This window comes from Sparus aurata, chromosome 17 (genome assembly GCF_900880675.1).
Source record: "Sparus aurata chromosome 17, fSpaAur1.1, whole genome shotgun sequence".
NCBI classification, from domain to species: Eukaryota; Metazoa; Chordata; class Actinopteri; order Spariformes; family Sparidae; genus Sparus; species Sparus aurata.
In genome coordinates, this window is record NC_044203.1 from 10,722,838 (window position 1) to 10,744,004 (window position 21,167).

The 21,167-nt window shown below is 43.4% G+C and overlaps 1 protein-coding gene across 1 annotated transcript in view; it reads right to left on the reverse strand.

Moving 5' to 3' along the window:
• Nucleotides 1-21,167, reverse strand: part of me1 (malic enzyme 1, NADP(+)-dependent, cytosolic) — an 87,296-nt gene that overhangs the window by 52,501 nt on the left and 13,628 nt on the right. Inside the window, exon 2 of the mRNA XM_030395194.1 lies at nt 32-165. Within this exon, the coding sequence (XP_030251054.1) occupies nt 32-165 (134 nt within the window). The remainder of the gene's footprint in view (nt 1-31; nt 166-21,167) is intronic.

Here is a 21,167-nt window from a genome sequence, read left to right on the forward strand (position 1 = left end):
ATCAACAGAGTTGCTCGTACGTAAGCCTCACCTGTCCAGGTCGTCTTTCCTCATGTCGTAGTTCTTGAGCACCCGGAGCAGCTGGACTTCCTGAGTGATGAAGCAAGGAGGCAGCAGACCATGGGTCCCCAGCTGGAGACGCTCCTCCAGGGAGAAAGCCATGCCCTGTGAACACACACAAACCACCTCCATTATCCTCCACCACTGTGACATCTACAGGGACATCCAGACCTTTGAGCTCAACCGGAGTTTGGGACAGGAAAGCCTTGTGGTCGTCAGGCAGTTTTAAACAGTACAAGCGCAGGTGAAGTTGGATGATTGTAACTGTTGATCGCCTTCATAGTTAGAGATAGAGGTAAAGATAGGGATGCTGAGCAAGAGCGGTGTCACTGGCATTAGGATCTACTTCCATGGTGATGCATTACAAACCTTTAAACATTGTATCGCAGATTTGAATGATGTCATGCACATATAAAGTTGTAGGGTCTGGGGAAGTTTTAAAAATATGATATCACAAAATCATAGTTAAAGATTAACAATTGGTTTAATTTGAAATTCAAGGTATCCTGACATGTTTTACAGACCTCTCACAGGATCTCAGTTCCAGTAATGCGGTTGGCCACAATGATAAACTGATGGTGCCAATAATAACAAGTCTTATTCGGGAGATTTAGAGGGGCTGGTTGGCAGATTTTTATTTTCTATTTTACATCCAGACAAATCCAGGGATAGCTGTGTTTTCATTTTTCCAGTCTTTATGCGAAACTAATAACCATTCTCAGTTTTACATGTCGATAATGAGAGTGGTATCAATGTTCTCATCTTACTCTCAGCTAGAAAGTGAATAAGTGTATGTCTCCCAAAATATTGTTGAACTTCTGCTCAGTAGTATTGAATCATGGGTAAAGTCCAGATGGCCATGGTAAGGGGTGAGGGGCTAGGCTAGATAATAGCGTAAAAAATCAACCTGGGTTATTCATGTAGAATAATGGGTTGTGTCAACCACAATAAAATAAACCAAACTTCCTCAAACTAAGGCCCTAGTCATGATCGATCTTGTTGCATTCTTGGTGTTTTCCCTCTCCCCGCTCAGATACGCTCTGAAAACTCTGTTTGAACTTTGAACAATCGCATATTTAGGAAAATATTCGCCAGTCTTTTCTGTTCAAACATTCCTGAGAGATGAGGGAAGCCGCGTGTCAAACATGTCCTCTGTTGGGCCGGGGTGTTTGCTCTCAGAGGGGCTCCCTCTCAGCCGTTCTGTGTTCAGAGACGCCGCCGCTGAGCTCACATTCTGGTGCGAGGTCCACTTTCACTGCCGAGCATCCTCAAAAAACACACAACAATCCTCAGACCAGTAACCTGCTTCACTCGGACTTTTCACTTTCATCTCACTCACCCCTGACCCCTGGACGGGAATATCGGAAAACAAGCACACGTTTAGAGTGTCTGACCTCTGACCTCTGACTCAGGAGAAATGTGTTGATTTCACTTCAGAATGTGGTGACGTGGGAGAGATCGAGGAACTTCAGCTACAGCTTCTCTGACATAAAGGACGGAGATTTGTCCCCATACCACTGGGAACAGGCATTGAGTCCATATTTAAAATGGGAACAGCATATTCCACTATTCTCCGCAAGTGAGGCATGATACGGTATGGTAGGCAGTTTAATTTTCTCTCCATCCATTAAAGACCAGCGACCCGGTGAAACCTCAGCCTCAACATTCCAGCTACTGTTGCTGACTGGTGAGACAGAAGCGAGGCTGCGCTGTAAACGTCTCTAATTTGGATCACGTCCACGGATGCTTGGCCCCGGCCGCCACGAGTTAAAGCCTTTCCAAGCCACCGGCACTCTCTGTGTATCTGGTTGTGTTAAAACGGTTCTGAGGTTGTAAAAATGTGCCTGATCACACGAGACGCACAGTTAGAGGGAAGTAGAAAAGCATACGACATGGAATACGGCAAGAGGAATAAAATTCAGCAGTCTTGACGTCAGAGGAACCATCAGTGCCGACCGCAGACGCGCTTCCAAATCTTATTAGTCTTACATTTTGCTAAATTAAAAAGCAGACTGCTCTCAAACTGTTGGTTTTAGATTTTATCTGCATGATTCTTGAGGGTAATGATGCTAAAAAAAGGAGGGAACGAGTCGAAGGAAACGAGTAAAAACATGCCATTTCCTTGTTGGCAGAACATCTTAAGAACAGAGTTTTGTTTGCTTACTGTCTGCAAGCTATCACTAATTACTGCACGTCATTACATAAGTTAACACAGGGAAACATGTAAACACCAATTCACACAAGCGATGTTATAAAGTTGGCAGCGCCAAATCACCAGAGCATGACTGAGTAAAACGAGCATCGGTTATTTCAGACACTCCCGATCCGTCCGTCGCTCTCGGAGGCTCTAGGCAGTCTGTACTTAACGGACCTCAAGTAGACAGAGGCAGCTCTGAATTACAACCTTCCCCAATTATCAAAAAAGATTTTCTATTTTTCAGAGAGCCAGCTGTTCACTTTAGACTCCGCGTGTGTCTGTGTGTTTGGAGCGGCAGCTGGCCCACGATGCGCCACGGCTCTGCCGTCTGCCACAGCTGACCATGAGGGATATATGGGAGAGAAGAGTCCAAAAATACATGAGGCGAGCTGAGCTTAATATGAGGCTGTAAAATGGGACTCGGTCCTCACACAGGCTCCCGCTGCTCTTTCATTAGCTGAGATACACTTACTGGATTCCTGCATTCTGCTTCCTGAGAGCTGGCGGTTCCCGACACAACTCACAATGGGCACTGAAATGCTAAAAAACCCACGAGGCACACATACACACACATACTCAAATGCGTGAGCGTATACACAGGGCTATAATTAGCAGACACAAACAGCATTATCAGCAAATTGTATTTAAAGTCTAGAAATTAAAGTCCTTGCGAGTCCCTGTGGGTGTTATGTAACCAGATATTGAAACTGATGCATTAACGTATACGTAGCCTTTTACTGCTGGAGCCTTTATCTACTATACGTTCTGGTTTATAATCATATGTCCGTAATAAATAAAAATCTACTTGTATATCAAATCTGCAGAGTGACTAACTGCACCGCTCAGCCAAAACATTAAAAGGATGAAGGCCCCGATCACACAGAGACACAGAGTCACTACAGGTGTAGTCGAAACAAAAGCGCCATGGGATAAGCCTGTTTTGGACAGAGCAGCATGTTGCCAGGCTCAGGGTTCGTACTCATTTTTCAAGGTCAAATTCAAGCACTTTTAAGGGTCATTTTTAAGATTTTCCAGTACCTTACTGCTGGGGTAAAATACGTATCTACAGGAATATATAAACTCATTATTTTTTCTTCACTTTTTATCACAATTATGTACACTGTATTATGCTGTAAACATCTAAAATTATGTTTCATAATAACAAAAACCTCAGAAATTAATTATCCAGTCTGATCCCAATTTGTGAAAGACACAGAGTTATAATGTCAAGCACTTTCAAGCACTTTTCAGACCTTGAAAACACAACATTGAAATTCAAGTACTTTCCAGGATTTCAAGCACCCGTACGAACCCTGCAGGCTGCATCCGCATCGGGCCATCATATGTAAATAATTGGAAAAGCGATGCGATTTCATACTTTGCCCTGAAAAGGTTAACATATTTAAACTTCTGAAAACCACACAATGTTAGAGAACACTGGTTTGCTTTTGACGTTTTTCTCGTAACACTGATGCCCTCTTTATAGAGAGCTTCTTGACACACCCCACCGAACCAAACCCTGTTGAAAAACCAGGTTCATCACAATGGCCCCCAAAGCAGCACAATGCACCCTGCCACACTGCAAAAAAAAGGCTTAGAATTGGGATGAAAGAGCTCAAGGTGTCGACCTTGCCACCAAATTCCAGATATTTCCATCAGACTGACCATCAATGAGATGAACCAGAACAATCAAAGCGGTTAGATCGAGGCAGGCCCCATCTTACAGGCCACAGGACTCCAGGGATTTACTGCCAACTCCCTGGTGCCAGACACCAAAGGACAGCCCGAGAGCTCCTGTGTGCAAGCCTCAAAAGATCAGCGCCAAGTTCAATCCACTGAGGGGGACTGTGTATCAGACTTGTTCTGGGAACATCACGTGGATACTCTGACATCGATATGGGGAGTTTGGGGTCAGGTCCACACCTTGAGCTCTTTGTCACAGTCCTCCGGTCATTCCTGAGCCGTTTTTGTGGTGTGGCAGGGAACAATGGTGTTTGGATGGGTGGTGCATGTCAAATGGCATCAATGTGAACGCCAGGACCCAAGGTTTTCCTCAACGTCAAAGCAGGAATTAGTATCAAATGGAAGTAACGGAAGTACAGGAACCTCAAAACGATACTTATGTAGCTCTTATGTAACTTCTTTGTAACTTTAAACCACACTAGACACTACTCTCACGACAGATTAAACTACTTAACAGATTTACACACACTGGCACACAGGGAGATCTATAATTAGCAGCCATGCTGCTTTTTTTTCTACCGCTCTCTACCGACTAGTCAGAATTCATTTCCACTCGTCCTTTTCCAGAGAGCCTTTTTATGTCTTCGTCTCACATTCAAGTGTTCCAATCCAAATTCTGCAAATTCTGTTCTATGTCATACCTGATGAGGAGGGGGGGGGGGGGGAATATTTTGAGGGCTTTTGTTAAAATGTAGTATTATTGTATTCATCTTGTAGTTTTTATTGATTATTGAGTATTTTGCAGGTGTTGCTACAAAAACAGCTGACTTTGTATCATATCCATATATAACGTGTATATACAGTAAATTACTGACATGAGTTTGCTTCAAAAAGACAGGAGAAGACAACATTGAAGATATAAATGTAAAATAGATTATATAGTGTATATCACAGTCAGTCGACGAGAATGAAAAGACCCATGAAAGAGTTCCATGCCTCATTAAGAATAATTGCCCACACAGCTATCTGGGCCCTCAAAGGCTGCCGATGTCACACATGAAATAGATACCATCCATGGAGCTGGACCCAAAATGACCACTTAACATCCCCCACAAAGGAGGAGGCAGCTTGGCCATCCTAAACCCTGGCCTGTAGAGTGACTTCATGATTGAAGATACGGCTAGTTGGGTGAGGGTCGGGCACTGGTGACGGAGGGAGAAAAGAACAGGGGTGGGGGTTTCATGGCGAGAAAGATTAGCAGTGCACGGTTCATGGACTTTGGGTGGGAAAGCGTGGGAACCCCTGATGCCATATTTGACATCTCTTTGACTTCTGATTTGAATGTTGGCTTTGCTACGCCCTTGTCCTCGGCATGTTAAATAGAGCTGCCAATTCCAAGGTCGCTTTCAGTCAACGTGTCCATCAGTCAGGGGAGGACTCTGTCTCAACGTAGGCCAGGGAAAATACACTGGAAGAATGGTGATCCAAGATGGGTAAGCTTTCATCCGAGACAGCTTCACGCCCAAAATATTTGAACCGTTAAACTTTGGCAGGAAATAACCCGAAAACTCAATCCAGCAGCTCTGCTCCATTCAAACAAAAACCTCTGACCTGTCACTCACACATACTTCTGACTGCTTCTGCTCCTGACTGTCCCTGGTCAGCCTCTAGTTTTAAAGTTGAACTCAAACAAACATGTGATTCAGAGGTTTATCGATCATAAACAGAATAAATGTCAACATTTGTCTTGGCTGCATTTTTTGGTTTACGTTCCCTCCAAACCAAGTATAGTGACAAACATACACACCCACACGTCCAAACCTAACAGCGAACATAAAATGACACACACACACACACACAGAGTCATGTATCCACACAAAGCATCCCTGTGTTTGTTTGTCTGAGTACAGGTTTGACTGCTGCAACGCCTGCACTCTCTCCCCTCGGCAGCCCTAAACTGGGCTGGGCACGATAAAGCCTCGAAAGCTTCCACATGTCCCTGACCACTTCTGAAGTGCCCGCACCCTGTGCCAACACATGTGATGCCCGCAGCTCCATGTTCCAGAAGCCGTGGTAACAACCCAAACCTGTAATCTAGCCACTGGCCAGTGCCACCCCTTAACCTCGGACCGCTGCCATGCCCAGCCCGAATCCTTCAGCGGAGAGGAAACGGCTAATTAGTTCACCAGAAGACCAAACAAGGAAGATTAAAGGACAAGCTCTTTGAAACTGATAAAACTCCTTCGGTGCCTCTCTTCCCCTGCGCTGCCCAGGGAGTTCAAAGCTCTTCACTTTTTTCAGTGTAAAGATTTAGAAAACTTAAACATTCCACGACTTCAACCTTTTCATTTCCATCTGCCACAACCACACAGAGCTGTGTCTCACCGCCTGGCAGAGCCACTCCCTTCATTTACACTTAGACTTGTCCCCCAGCTAAATTCCTTAATGCTACTGTTTGCTTTAGTCTACCCACAGGAGAACCCTCCTTATCACAATATTAACACTGAACTGAAATGTTTCCCCTCACACTTTCCTTGAACGTTTTCTCATATTTCACGTCCATTGTGAAAAGTCCTCAGGGAATCTGATGAGGTTTCCCACTGGAGTGATGCAAAGATTGTGCAATTGGCACTAGGGGTGTCCCGATTCTCCTAATCGACAATTCCAATACATTTTCGGTTGCATTTTTTTTCCCGGCACTATCAGGCTATGCTACTCAAAGACTGCCATCTGGATTTGTAAAGATGAACAGACCACTGGTTTTATGCCCTGACAACAGTCATTTACAATTTCAGTCTCTTTTAAAGGATCCAAGTTTTTTTTTTTTTATCCCAACAGTTTAATTTTATCCGTTTGGCTTTTTGCAGGTCAAATAATATCCAGTAAAGAGTTCAACAAAAAATATATAAAAGATAGGAATTCAGTTTGTTGCGAGGTTCGGTTTCTCAAATCTTTCCCACGCCAATCAAAACGGGATCTTTGGCAGTGCTATTCATATGCTCTGTTCAGAGTCAGCTCTCCTCCCTCAAGTGAGTCAGATCAGACAGCTAATCTGTTGTCTTCGCGCACACAGGAGAAGTGTTTGAAAGTGCAGCTGCGGGGTGCTGGTATGCTAGCGGTGCCATCTTTGTTGTGTCTTTTGTTTCCTTTGGACGCGCGTTTGATGTATTGAATTCAATGAACAACAGCAGAAGCCCATTTCGGTTGATTTTGATTATAAATTGCGGGACCAGTAGTTGACGCATCTGGTGGTCAGATGAAAACATTCATATCACACAGAACCATGGGACTAAAGTATAATATAGTCTTAAATTAAGTCAAATAAAGCTAAATTGCCAATATCCGCAAATGAGATGAGTGACATTTCCAATCAGATTTGAGGTGATATGGATAGTGTACACACTGACATTTAAAGTATATGCTTCTATATACAGGATTTTCTTATGATTCTGAGTGCCAGTAATTCTGGAGAAAGGCTGCTGATTGTTGAGTTTCATTCTCAAGTCGTCAAATATCAACACTTTGGGTTGGTGGATCGCCAACACAAAACTGCACCTTTGAATGTTGTTTGTTGCAACCAACAAATCCTACACAGCATGCCTTTAAATACATACTGAAAAAAGTACTACTATTACTTTCCAGATGATGTAATTGCTTGGGAGCTGTGTGTGCGTCCATTCATTTCTCAAGAGGAACTGCATTGCTCGTCTTCTGCTGGCAGCTAAGCTAATACATGCTGGACTAGTCTGTTCAGGGAAGATACTAAAGAAAATAATCACAGTACATATGGACATGCTGTGTATGGATAATATCGTTCATCACATTGCATGTAGATCCAGTGTTTAGGAAATAGAGATCTCTTTGCAGAAATGGAATGTAATGTCAGAAAAAATACATTTTCACTAGTTTATAATGAGCTCAAACTAATAAATCTTGTATCATTACTGATTTTTTTAGTATGAGCCCATTTATATTCATTACAAAAGGATTCTAGATTAGCCCAGAATGGACAAACCAATTATTGGCTCTAGAGAGAGTCCTTTTCGTTTTAAACTACCACTGTAGGTTTAACAGCATGCTCGGAAGAGAAGAGTGAGGGAAGGGGTACTCAGAAGACTGCAATCTGCACCCACACCGCTAGATGCCATTAAATCTTACAGGCTGGACCTTTATCAAGACAGAGGACATTTTCAGGAATTCGGAAACTTTTAAATATGAGAAGAATATGCATTTTTTTTGGCTAATCTAGACAATAAAATACCTGACAAACAGAAGTCCAACATGCTTTGGTTACAGTGCAGCATCGCCTCACAGCACATGTCTTCGGATCATACAGGCCTATTCCCAATGCAGTTTTGAGGATGAGTGAGATCATGTCAGATGAAGCGGTAAAGCACCTCCTTGAAATGTGTTTTTATACAGTGGAAGAAAATTAAATCATCTCTTCCTTTCGCGGTTGCTTTTCTCTCCTTTTATAACAAAAATATGGGTTTGTGACTCACTATGAGACTAAATAACTGGTTTCAACGCACAATTCTGTCAGTGTGCTGACAAAGGAAAAAACTCGGACCAAACACTTAAACCCTCAGAAGCCCTTCCATTTTCTGGGAAAACGTCGAAATGATGTACCGCCACACAAAGCCATGATTGATTCCCAGATAAGGACTGAGGGGGAGACCTTCCTGCTCACAGTCCTCTACCCTCCAACACACTAATCCCACTTCCAAATAAAAAAATCTGTCGGATCTTTCCTCCTTTTCTTTTTTTTTTTCTTCTTCCCTGTGTTTTCTCTGAGCTACTGCTTCAATGGAGATGCCCTCTGCTCCGGGAGAAACAACCCCTATTGAGAGAGACCTGAGCCTAACACGATAGGGAGGCCTTCCCCTATTGAGCCTCTCTCAACCACAGTCGCAGATCAGACATGGAGACAAAAGCCGGCAGGCCTTCAACAGAGACAGGGCTCAAATGTTTGGCACTGAGATACGGCCTGGCAGAGATGTGTGTGGCCACAGAGCACTCCTCTATTCAACGCTGTGTGGGAGAGGGAGAGCTTTCTTTTCACAAGAGGCAGCGCTGAGGCACTACAAGAGATGGCCTCCTTGTATGACTTGTTTATCAGTAAAACCACTTGCTGAAAGTGATGTGCAGTGATAGCCATCTTAACCCCACTTCCACTCATGTGTCTTGTATTCAGTCTGCATTGCTGCCACCAGCTCTCCTTTCTCTGCTTTTTCTGCATGTTGAACTCAATGATTCAGGTCAAGTCAACAGCATTTATGAGGCATCTGAATACAGGGCGCCCCGGGGTGTTTCACGAGGACCAAACAGAACAAAGATGAAGGAAAGTACAGTAAAAGCAGGTAAACCACATCAGTCACAGCGAAGAGCAGTAAAGAGCTTTAAAAGGTGTTGATGTGGAACATTTTACAAACAGGAAATTTATTCTGCTAGGCCCAAGTCTTTAACCTTGTGCTTCTGGTCTTTTTTTTTTAAAGGCTGAGCACATTTACAGATATAATGGACTGTTTAAAGACATATCTGATCAGATGTGAATTGGTGTGTTACAATCATTTCTGATTTCTGAGCTGAATGTTTTTTTGTTGTTTTTTTTCATGTTGCGATCTAACTTTTGACCACAGCACAGTCAGGCCTTTTTTTCCCCATTGAATTGGCTAGCAGATGTTGTAAGCTCACCACTACCCCCCGCACACACGCAGTTGATTGCAGTTCTAAGCAAAAAAAAAAACTAAAAACAAATCATTCTTTCAGTTGTTCTGCCAAAGGGAAGTGGCGTGGAGGTGTTTGATTAGACTGCGGCTTAGTTCCAAGTTTGAAACATTTTTAAAGATTTTCTTTCATCCCAACATTGTGACGTACTCCGATTTCAATATGAACGTAGTTACAAGATGACAATTTAATCAACATTGAATAAGTGAACTTGATTCTGTGATGGAGCATCACCATTACTTTCCCTGAAGCTCACATAGAATCATAATATTTCATAAAACTGAATAATCATTTCTGAAGTTACCGGTAGCACTCCTTATGTCAGGACACTCCCACTCTAAAACAATGCAGGAACATTCCAAAGTGTGTTAATCTGAAGAAATTTCCGGGATCTGTTCTCTATCCCAGTATCACATCAAAAGGTGTAATAGATCGCCGGTCGACTGCCTCACTGTTGCGTTTGGCCTCCTTACTCCTCACTCCATGATCAAATTCACAATGACAAAAGCAGAACAGCTGGTTATTTTCCCAAAGTAAAAAGGTACCTCAACTACTTGCTTAGGTTCAGGAAAACATTATAGTTTGGTTTAAAATAACCACTCTGTTAAAACTAAGAGAAAACAGAATATAAACTTCACCAGGGACTCGAACAAAATATGGGATCTTGAAAAGTTTTTAGGTGGGCCATTGTTGCATCCTTCCTTTAAACAGCTTAACCGGCCCACATGGGCATGGAGAGATTTGAGATTGCATTGTATCGTGAATTACTCTGTGATTCCCACCCCACTGAACCCTGGTGGCCAGGGTGAAGGTACCACCTGACAATCCCCAGCCTCCCCATGTACTGGACATTCTTGCTGTTCCTAACACGTTCATCCTCTACTCTCATCATCATCACCCCCTTCTGGTATTGTTGTGTGCCTGGCGAGGCCAACTGTCCCCCAGTGGATAAACAGACCTCTTACAGGTACTCGAAAGTCCAACAAAAGTCAAATTTCAATGCTAATAACATCAATGTCTATCTCTAAGTCTTTTTTGGGCTTGTCAAGGTCGAGTCATTAGATTCATTACTCAGGTCTGACTCTAGTACAAGTCACGTGACTCAAGTCCACACCTCTGCTATAGAGAGTCATGGATCATGGAAAAGCACAAGTCTTATACATTTTTATAAACCTGAATCTAATGGGGGAATTACCCCAGCAGCTACAGGCCTGCTCCTGCATCATGAGTCAAAAGCAAGTGTAATGGTTCTATGATTTGTATAATTTCACTGCTCAGAGGGCAGAGTGTGGAAACCTTTGTGCTGGTAGCCAAATGTAGAACTTTTCCAGCGGTTGCCAGTAAAACAGTTGATTTTGAAAGAACCTGAAATGAAACTGCGGGGGGGCTAACATTTGCGTAACATTCAACAGGACTGTGAGAAAGTCATCTCCAGCGGTTGAGTTCGCCCACACTGTTGTTGCACCATAGGCCAGCGTATCTGGATTCACTTCTGCTGGTGATGTCAGAGCTCCTCAGACCAGCAACCTCTGTGCAGCTGACCAAACAGGGAACGGAGGGCCGCTGAGGTTGTTCCCATAAACACCACTGCCATCAGCAGCATCTACTCAACCCCACCATTACCGCCACGTGTTCTCTCCACACTGCACCGGTCCGGGGCCGTTACAGCTGGACGTGCAGCGTACAGCGGCCTCACAGTTAATCATACCAGCGCATTCAGCAGAAACGTTTGATATCTATGCAGGAGAAGGAAACAAACAGTAAGATGAGGATTTGGCTTTGGCCTGAAAATAAAGAAACTTTTTGCCCTGAGGGTTCAGACATGCCCACGTAAACATCTTTATTCTTAACCCTGAACATGAAATGGGCTCCAGACATGCAAAGTAGGCCCATTTGGAAACCAAAGCTCATGCAGGACAGCATAAATATCGAGTCAGCAGAAACTGAATTAGAAACTTGCTATCTCAGGAAGCCTCCTGATGAGTCCACTGGTTTGGCTGACAGTGACCCGCACTGAGGGAGACGCCGGGCTGGCCAACAGCTGGAGGAAAGACTGAGTCACGCGACTCTTGCTCCAGTGTTTGTAAACACACGCACATATGTATGTGCATGCACACTTATACACACAATGCAAAAGCAGTGATGTGAATGCAGATTTAAGCCAGGTCTTCACGAACACACAGCTTTCTGCTTATGCGTGCAGACACACAGTGTACAGACAGGCAGGTACACTCTCTGATGCTTTATAAAAACACACACACACACACACACCAACGAAGCCTCCCTAAATCCTGATTCACATCACAAAAAGATGAGTCTATTTAATCCTGCAGCAGGAGAAGACCCACACTCCACGACGTCCTCATTGTCCAGCAGCACACGGTGGCGTCCTCTTGTTTTATCAACAGCGGCATGTGTGTCTAGACGCTGTAAAAACAGCTGGTGGGGGTAAGAGAGTGGATAGCCCAGTGGAATGACAGATTTATCCCGTAGTTATCATAGTTGGGATTAGAGGGTAGAATCCAAAAAATGAGAGAAACAGCGGGGCTGAGGAGCGACAAAAACAAAGAAAAGAGCGGGAGACAGGAGAAAGAAAGCACGAGGCGGGGACGCTCTTTTATGAGGGTCGGAGCAGGCTGCCAGCGTCTGGCTGGTGGGGTGACTGGATGTCACGGTCCACTCGGGCCGGGCCAGCGTTCACAGCTCTTCAAGGCTGCCATCAGCCGGCCGACGAGGCTCGTTATATAAGAGCAAAAGCTCCGGACCACTCTTCAGCACCACACTCAGCTCGGCCTCTCTGTGGTGCTGCCACGTAGAGACAGAGAGAAGGATGCAGGACTGCAGAGTCTATCAGAGATCAGAGGCTGCTTACTGCTCAGACGTGGTTTGAGTTGTAAGCAGAGGAATCGTTTAAAGCTGCACTAGGCGAAATTGTTTGGTAAAATGACAAATGTTTTAGTTGTCCAAGTTAAAGACTGCAACTTTTCAGCAAAGAAATATATCCGCCACAGAGTGAGGTCACTGGCAGGGAATCTTCCCAGAACACAGGAAGCAGTGAACCAATAAAAGCTCTGTGAGCACTCGTCACTGATGGTTTTAGCTCCAACTTCACAAAAGATTTATACCCATTGCCCTCTACCAAACCTGCTTTCAACCCACGATGAACTCACTGGTTAACAATATGAACCTGTGCACAGTTACCCAAAATCATGTCAGCTGGTTTCTGCTTTGTCATCACATAGACAGATTGCATCATGCAGGCTGATTCAAGTTTGATCAAAGAATTTGTCTGATTAGAGGCCTCTGAATCACAACCCACGTCTCCAATTCAAGTGAGTCTGGTATTGTTCCCACTGACAGCTGTTCCCATCAGTTGGAGAAAGAGTTACACACACATAGCATCAGCTCTCTGCATAGCTAGCAGACTGCCGATCTATCTTCATGAAAAACAGAAACAGAAATAAATGATTAATTATAAGGTGGCAACCTCTAGTGGCCGTAGTAATTATCATGGCAGCAAAGAAGGAAGTGTAAAGAGCAACAAAGTCTGCGTAAGGAGGAGGTCAGGGTGGGAGGAGACCACTGTTCATGTCCAGAGTGAAACCAAACGTAACAAAGTAGTGATGTCACGTACATAACGTAAATTAGGTTACATATGTGAAGTGGTACGTTCAAACGGAAGTTACATAAGTAACAGTTATTTTAACCGACACCACAGTGTTTTTCTAAACCTAACCAAGTAGTTAACCTGGTTAAACCTAAAGGTCCAGTACACGTCACTGGTACACTGCAACAATCATGTTGTTTTAGGAATTGGGCTGGTTAGGACGAAACTCACTGAGAAACCCAACAAGAAGTGAGCGAAAATGAAAACAACGGATGGCTGAAGTGAAATGAAATGGTAATTCAGACAAACTACAGAGAACTACAAGATCTGCCAATCGCCTTAAAATGCCATTTGTCCTCAACACATTCATCCATGTCTGATCCCAATAAAGAACCCAAAGCTGTTAAATCTTTACGAGACTATGGATCGCCGGCCTTCAAGCAGAATCCTCTCATTGCATGGTCATATACGATGGTAACGCCAAGTCCACAAGTTTCTGTCCACAAATACAGCGTTTGTGCTTCCAGAAGGAAATCACAGAGAGAGTAAACTGGATGACCCAGAACCGATTCTTATGGATAAACAGCACAGGGAGGAAGGGCTGAGACTGACACCTTCACACCTCAACACAACACCAGCATGCTGGGCTCATCCATAAGACCTGCGTTGACGCTACGCCTTTGTCTTTAAAATGTGCTGTTTTCCACCACCAGCGCCACATGAACAGAAAGTGGGACACTGAACTGATTCATAATGAAATAAGGCCCCAAAACAAGAAAAAGCATGCTTCTCTTGCCGGTTTCAATGTTCCTGGTTTGTTTCAGTAATCCATCTCAAACACAGGGAAGTCTGGTGAAAATATCCAGCGATGTCACGTGGAGGCAACACTTGACAGATGACTGTAAAGTGAAAAGGGCCCGGGAGAGCTTCTTTGCAGGCATGACACCAGCCAGATCCCACTCTAATTTCTCAGGCTGTGGGAGTGACCTGGCTGACCAGGCTCCCACCAACTCCTCACAAGTGAGTTTCCTCCACAACAGCCAGCTCAGGGCTGCCGTATCCCAGTTTTCACCCAGACACAGCAGACGCATTTGGAAATTCCCCTCGCAGATTACCGTAAAATATGACCATAACACTTTTTCAGTTCCATCGAGAGAGGTGAGAGGTGACAGAGCGAGGAGGTGTGAGTGTGAGAGAGACTGTCTGAGAGGAAAGGTTTAAGAGGGGATAGGAGAGAGATGGAGAAGGGAAGAGACAATGAAAAGGAAAAGAGAGGAGAAGAGAACAGCGGGTCAGATGGCTTTTATTGAGAATCAAGTCTGTGAGCGTTGTGGCGTGCACTGTGAATACAACCTCACCTGGTTTGACCATTGTTGCGAGCAATGAATCCCTCTCATTCTCTAGTGATTCATGAAAAAAATGTTGAAATTTAGAGAAACAGAATTTGTGACGAGCAGCTTCAGTCCAAAGACCTGGTATTGGCCTTCACATACCCTTTCTGGAGATGGAAAGAATGGGAATGAAAGTAGGTGTTAAACCTCTACAGTGCGCTCTTTAGTGGTTTCCAGTGCACAGCGGAGGCAGCCGACAAAACCCAGCTCAGTGACGTATGATGTGTTCACATGTGTTCTCTTACGTTTTACATTAGAGTAAGTGGGTAAGTGTGTGTTGGAGGAGTGATGAAAGGGAAGAAAGAGAGAAAAAGGCTGGGGGAGAGGAGGGCAGAATGAATGTGTTCATTCATGCCACTATGTGCACGCATGTGTGTGTTCATGCTCGCCCTGTGCGTTTGATCCGCAAAACATACAGCAGCCCTGGATCTGAATGGAGGTGAGCACCGGACTGGGTCTTGTCAAACAGAAACCTTCACGCTCAAACTGTCGGTCGGCTCAGTTTAACTCTATGTTCCATCAGACTCGTCTCTCTCTCTTCCACTTACAAAGAGAGTAAGGGAGGAGAGAGCGTGCCGTCAATCATTCCACACCGAATGATAAGATATCCCTCATACCACGGGGGGTCTTGGGATCAGTGTCGGTGTCAGTCATTTAAATTATAAACCCATATGGAGTCGGGCCGCTGATGCTCTTGGGTTTCAAAAAGGGCAAATTGTGCAGATTTCATGGTAAACTTAGACCACATCTTTTTAAAGAGCGACATGTTGGGCCCACGCTTCACAGGAATGCATTTCCTGATTTTGAGGAAGTAAGTCTAATGGCATCACTGCGCTCATTGTTCCAAACGGCCACAGCAGCCATCCTACACTATATAAATTCTACAGGCATCAGCAATCAAGTGGAAACAGTAGCAACGTTAGACGGCCATCCATCCTTAAACAGAGTCATCCTGCTGTGGCTGCAGAGCGGCTCCCCTACTGCCTCATGGAAATGTGACCACAGTTGTGTCCTAATACTCATTCAAACCAGATTTTGAGTACATATACATTCACAAAATGGCTCTATTGATGACTTTTTTTTTTTATCATCACGTGGAGTAGAGATTGTAAAATAAACATTTAATTCTCAAAGATAATTCATCTATATTTTGATTCAATGTGAAGGAAACAGATCCCATTAAAACCATCAGTCATTGTCTTAACACTGACTTCCCTACCATGTGGCACTCCACTCCAAGCCCACTGCTATGTACTGAAGACTTAAATCTCACAAGTATACGTTTTCTTTTTGTTTAAAAAGCTAATTCAATTCCACAACCAAATTGGTACTGTAGTTTTTACCAGTTCAGCAAGTGTCTGTTTCTGCTTCCCTTCTGATATTTTCTCTCAGTAAAATATGACCACTTTTGCAACAAAATAAGTGTGTAAATGCAGATTTTTGTATTTTTTATTTTTTTACAGTGGAAGAGTTAGAGTTCTCTTTGTTTGTTTTCTAGTGTCATGTTCCTCATCGTGAACGCCCCAGGAGCACAGGGAACAGGATATATCTCCTCAGACTCCATCCAGAAGTATTCATCAATAACATTCTGAATAAGTCATGTTTTCCCGAGCTTATAACAAAAGTCACTAAGGAGCGAGCACAGTGCACAGTACCGATCAGGCAGCCACTGACAATGTTACAATGTTACTTTTTCATATTTTTAAAAAAAAGTTATCTTTTACATCGGGCGCTCTGTCAAACTCAGTGGAGAGTGACGATCTCAGAGTGTTACTTCACAAAGATGAAGTGTTGAACGGGTGTTGTGTTTTCATCACAGCCAATCAGAGCTGGAGCCAATAAACACCCGGGACTACTGCAGAGTCGTTTGAATGCAGACTGTACCCATTGAAACACAGAGTACTGTCAGATGTGTGGGTTTTTGTCCAGTGTGAAAGGTATATATGATTCACTGCATCAGCTGCACTCATGTCGCTGGGAGGCTGCTGGTGTCAGTTTGCTTCCATAGTAACAAATGTTCTGCCTTAGCAATGTAAGTTATTGATGTGCAGTAAGAAGACTGTAAGACTTTACACTCTGTTACGTCCCCTGCTCTTAACATTCCATCTCAAACATTCAATAGAGGGGCTGAAAATTGCATGAAACTACAATGTTCTGAAAGCCATGAATGATACCAACAAGCTGAATTTATGTAGGAAAGTGCCAGGTCTGATTTACATCTGAAGTGAATGTATGAATGAGTGGAAAGAGGGCGAAGATGAGTGGGTTTCGAAAAGGTTTTTTAAATTCACTTCCATTCCATCTAAGCTTCAAAGAAAGCTGGAAACATTTCTGATGCGATTTCAATGTTGAATAAAAGCACAAATGTATGAAAAAAGTGGAACATTTGAAAGTTTTACTGGAATTTCTGCGCGAATGTATGAATGAGGTTAAAGAGGGTGAAGTTGAATGGGTCTGAAAGGTTTTCTAATTCACTTTCATTTTAACTAAGCCTTACAGACGGTCGAATATTTTGGAGAAAAAAAAATGATGTGATTTCAATGTGGGACCGTACCAAAAATGTATGAAAGATGTGGAACATTTGAAAGCTTGAATGGAGTCTGAAGCTGCGAGTCTAAACAAGAAAAAGGAAGCGTGAACATTTTCCAAAGAACAGCAGCAGCCAGGTTGTGGAATGAGTAGAGGTAAAGTTTTGAGTTTTGAGCTTTGAAAATAACTCAAGCAGTGATTCCTGTGAAACTAAAGCCAGGAGAGCATCCCACGTTATGTTAAGGGAGCAGGCGGATCAGTCAGGTTTACACACGGTCAGCACATGTTCACTGGATGTCTGTCACAACGAGTCAAAAGTAAACGTAAGCAAACGGCTTCCAAAATGCTCGTAAATTTCCGAGAATGTACACAATGTGTCGCAAGAGTCTGAAAACTCCATTGGGTTCGACACTTGCTTAAATATATTTCAGCCCGAGCAAATCTGAACAAACCGCTTGGTAGCCTCAACATCCGAGGAGTTAGAAGGTCTGAGGCAGCAATGTGACAAGGCAGGTCAGAGATGTCTGCGCTCGTTTCCCATGGAGGTGACGCGATGACGCGCATCCTGTAAGCAAACAAAAAGGCCTCACGGCGACCCCTTTCTCTTGGACACGCTGCGAAAATTCAGAGCTCCACACATGCCAGAAGATCATACGCTCGATGACCTCCACCCTCTGACACATATGACTAGTTTTCTGTCTAACGCATGACAGGTGCAGCAACCATTCCTCCGACACCTCACTCGATACGCGATACAGCACCTGACCTAAAGCTAACAAACTATACAGTCGCAGTCTCCATAAAAGCCTACTTGAGGGCCTTGAAGGAGTTTTCTGTCATTGGAAAGTAAGAGTGAAGGTTTTCTTAAACCATTCAAGTAGTGCTCACAGAGTGAATGTGGGTATTATTTAACGGACTCTGACTCCGACCTGCAGGTGTAGCAGCGAAGAATGGAAATCTCTGCAGGGCCTGGTCTGCATTAGTTTGTGTGTGCGTGCTTGTATGCATGACTGCACGTGCACATATCTGCGCGTGTCAGAGAAAGTAAGCAAGAGAGTGTGTGTGTCCACTTGGCGTACTGAGGGGAACCTTGAGACACCCCAGAGCTACCCTGAGGTCGGCCTACAATGTTAAAGGGGAAAGTTCCCTCTCTGGTGGAAATTCCATTACAAATAGCAACAATGAATCTCCTGTAACGACTTCATGGTAACACAAAGTGCCATGAGGACCACCACACATGCCAGGGGAGAGAGGTGACATTTTTGTTGCTGCTTTTCATTAAGCATCTTTAGCCTATGCGACCTGTGTGAATGTCTATGAATAGACATGACAGATATGGCGATTTATTAAAGTACATCATTCAAAGCCCCATAAGAGAAGTTAGTAAAGCTTGTCATTCTGAGAACTGGACATACAAGAGAGTTCAAGTATAGAATCTACAGTAAATCATGTCATGATTAGTCCAAAACTGGTCCCGGAATGTACAATCAGCCTTTAATTATACTGATGTAATGTTATCACATGTGGCAATCATTACACTAAAAGGTTTTATTATACAGGATATCCAACCATCTGTTGGATCAAATGTTACAGTATTTTATAGCTGTAATATCTCTTGTATTGGACCAGTAAATTCAACATTAAAAACTCAATCAAACTCAAACTCATTCTCAGGTTCATAATTTTATTTTGGGTAACAACTAGAATAGGTTTATATGCTTTAATGCTTAAAAGACACATCAGTTTCCCCTTACTGTCCAGTGCTGCAGTACTGTTTTTGACCTCTGTCTGAAATGCTCTGTTTTAGTTCCTGTCTCTTTAAGTCCCACAAATACTCGGTCTCTTCTGATTGGTCAGCTCATACACGCCTGAGCCAGCATGGCTAACAACAACAGAGCAGCTTTGCTTAATTAGTTCTTAACTGCCAAACTAGCTGATAGGCTGATAGGATAGGCATACATGATGTAAATGTGTGACATTGTGATGTAGTATGTCACAAAGTCACAGAATCAAAGGTGGGACAACTGACGAGACGTTTCGGGAGCAGTGTTTTCTCTAGGAGAGGAGCAACTTTTGACTGAATGATATACATAAAACACAGACAAAGTGGGAAAAACAAAAAAGGATTATAGATCTTAATGGATGGCCTGGTCTGCCTGTCGGTTGTTCAGTCCACCACTTTGGACCAGTCTGAAATATTTCATCAGCTGTTGGATGGATTGTCATCATCTTGGTACAAACATTCATGGCTTCTAAATAATGTATCTAATGACTACATCCTCTGATTTTTCCTCTAGTGCCACCAGCAGGTCCAAACACCATAGTTCTCAGATGATAACTTTGGAAATCGCCTGACTTTTCCATGTGTTCGACATCTAGGGATTGACTTGTGGTTTAGACAGTCATGTCCTTGGCAATCCCTTAAGTTAGCATCTAGCACCATTATCAGGTCAAAAGGCTAACTAGTTCAGTACTTCACTTTATGAACAAATATCTGCCTAACAAATATCTGACATTCCTATTGATGTTAAGCAGGTGTGGAAGAGTGCAGCATAATAACCTCCACAAATGGCACATGAGAACAGGGTTTAAATATTTCCCTCTGTCATCTCCCGCAAGAAAGTTGTCATGTGATCGACAGTAAACGTGTGTGGCTAACAGCAGGAGCACTTCGTTGAAGCCCTAAATGCAGGGAAACTTTTTTGTCTGAGGCAGAGGTCGTCAACATGTGTCACTCAGGTCACCTTACACCTAGACTGTCTCCCAGAACACAACAGTGCTTCCCAGACACATACTTAACGTCACCTGGGCAGGCCCAAGTTTGTATGGGTGGTCCCAGGTTCAAATCCCACACAAGCACTGAACCCACTTTAAGCCTACACCCTGCATGCTTGTTTGAGCGTTTGAGATCAATTTTGTTGTCATCTGTTCTGAGATATTTTGTAAAATGAGGTCTTGTGGACTTCATGTTTTTAAAAAGCAGACAGTTTGCCCCCTCTGTTTAATTAAAAACAGAAGACCTTCATTTGCTCTGTCATCCAACACAGACCTCCCTGTTTGATTATGATATTTTTCATCTACGAATGGTTTCTCAATTGATTCCAGAAGATTGATTAATGGTGCTATAAAATGACATGTCCTGTGGTAGATTTTATCGCCCACTTGTATTGCACCAGGCCTTCTATCTCTTCCATAATGACACGCTGTAGCTGCCAGTATCCTGTCGTGGCTTTGCTGCAATTCAAGACAGCTCATTATCTCCTGTCTTTCTCCTCCCTGTGTTAGCAGACCATCAGTGCTCCGTGACAGACAGGACTGAACGATGAGCCCAATAAAGCAGCCAGAGCGAGAAACACCAGACCACCTGTATAAAGCACCAGACAAATGGGTCTTTCATTGCAAGATGTGAGACAACAATCCAATGAGTGAAGTCCAAGAGTGCATACTGAATGTAAACTATAGTGTAATTATGTTACATTCAGTGTGAAATTTTACAAAAATCAGTGCACTATATTTAAACATCCATGACAATGTGTGTAACATTAAAAAGTTGGAGTGGGTTTCCCTTACATCTACGGAAAAGCATATGTCTACTATGGTTATTATTTATGGTCCGTGTCCAATCTTCACATTTGCTATTGGTCCATCTTTCATAAGAGCCACAGGAAAAAGAGCAGGAATGTATAGGGCATGGATGTCACATGAAACACACAAAGAGACTGTTAATAATTTGTAGAGCAGAGCGGAAACAACGCCTCAGTGGACGGCCTGTACAATACTTCACAAGATGGTGCAATGAGTTCATCAAATATTTGTCTCCAGGTTGGTATAGCTATGTTTTTGTACCTATTATTGACAAGATTATACGTTGATACGGTAGACATCTTACAAAGGCAAAGTTCAACAATAGGTCAAATACTACAGAATGTTTGAAGGAAAATGATATGGAATAAGATAGAACCAGTGTAATGTA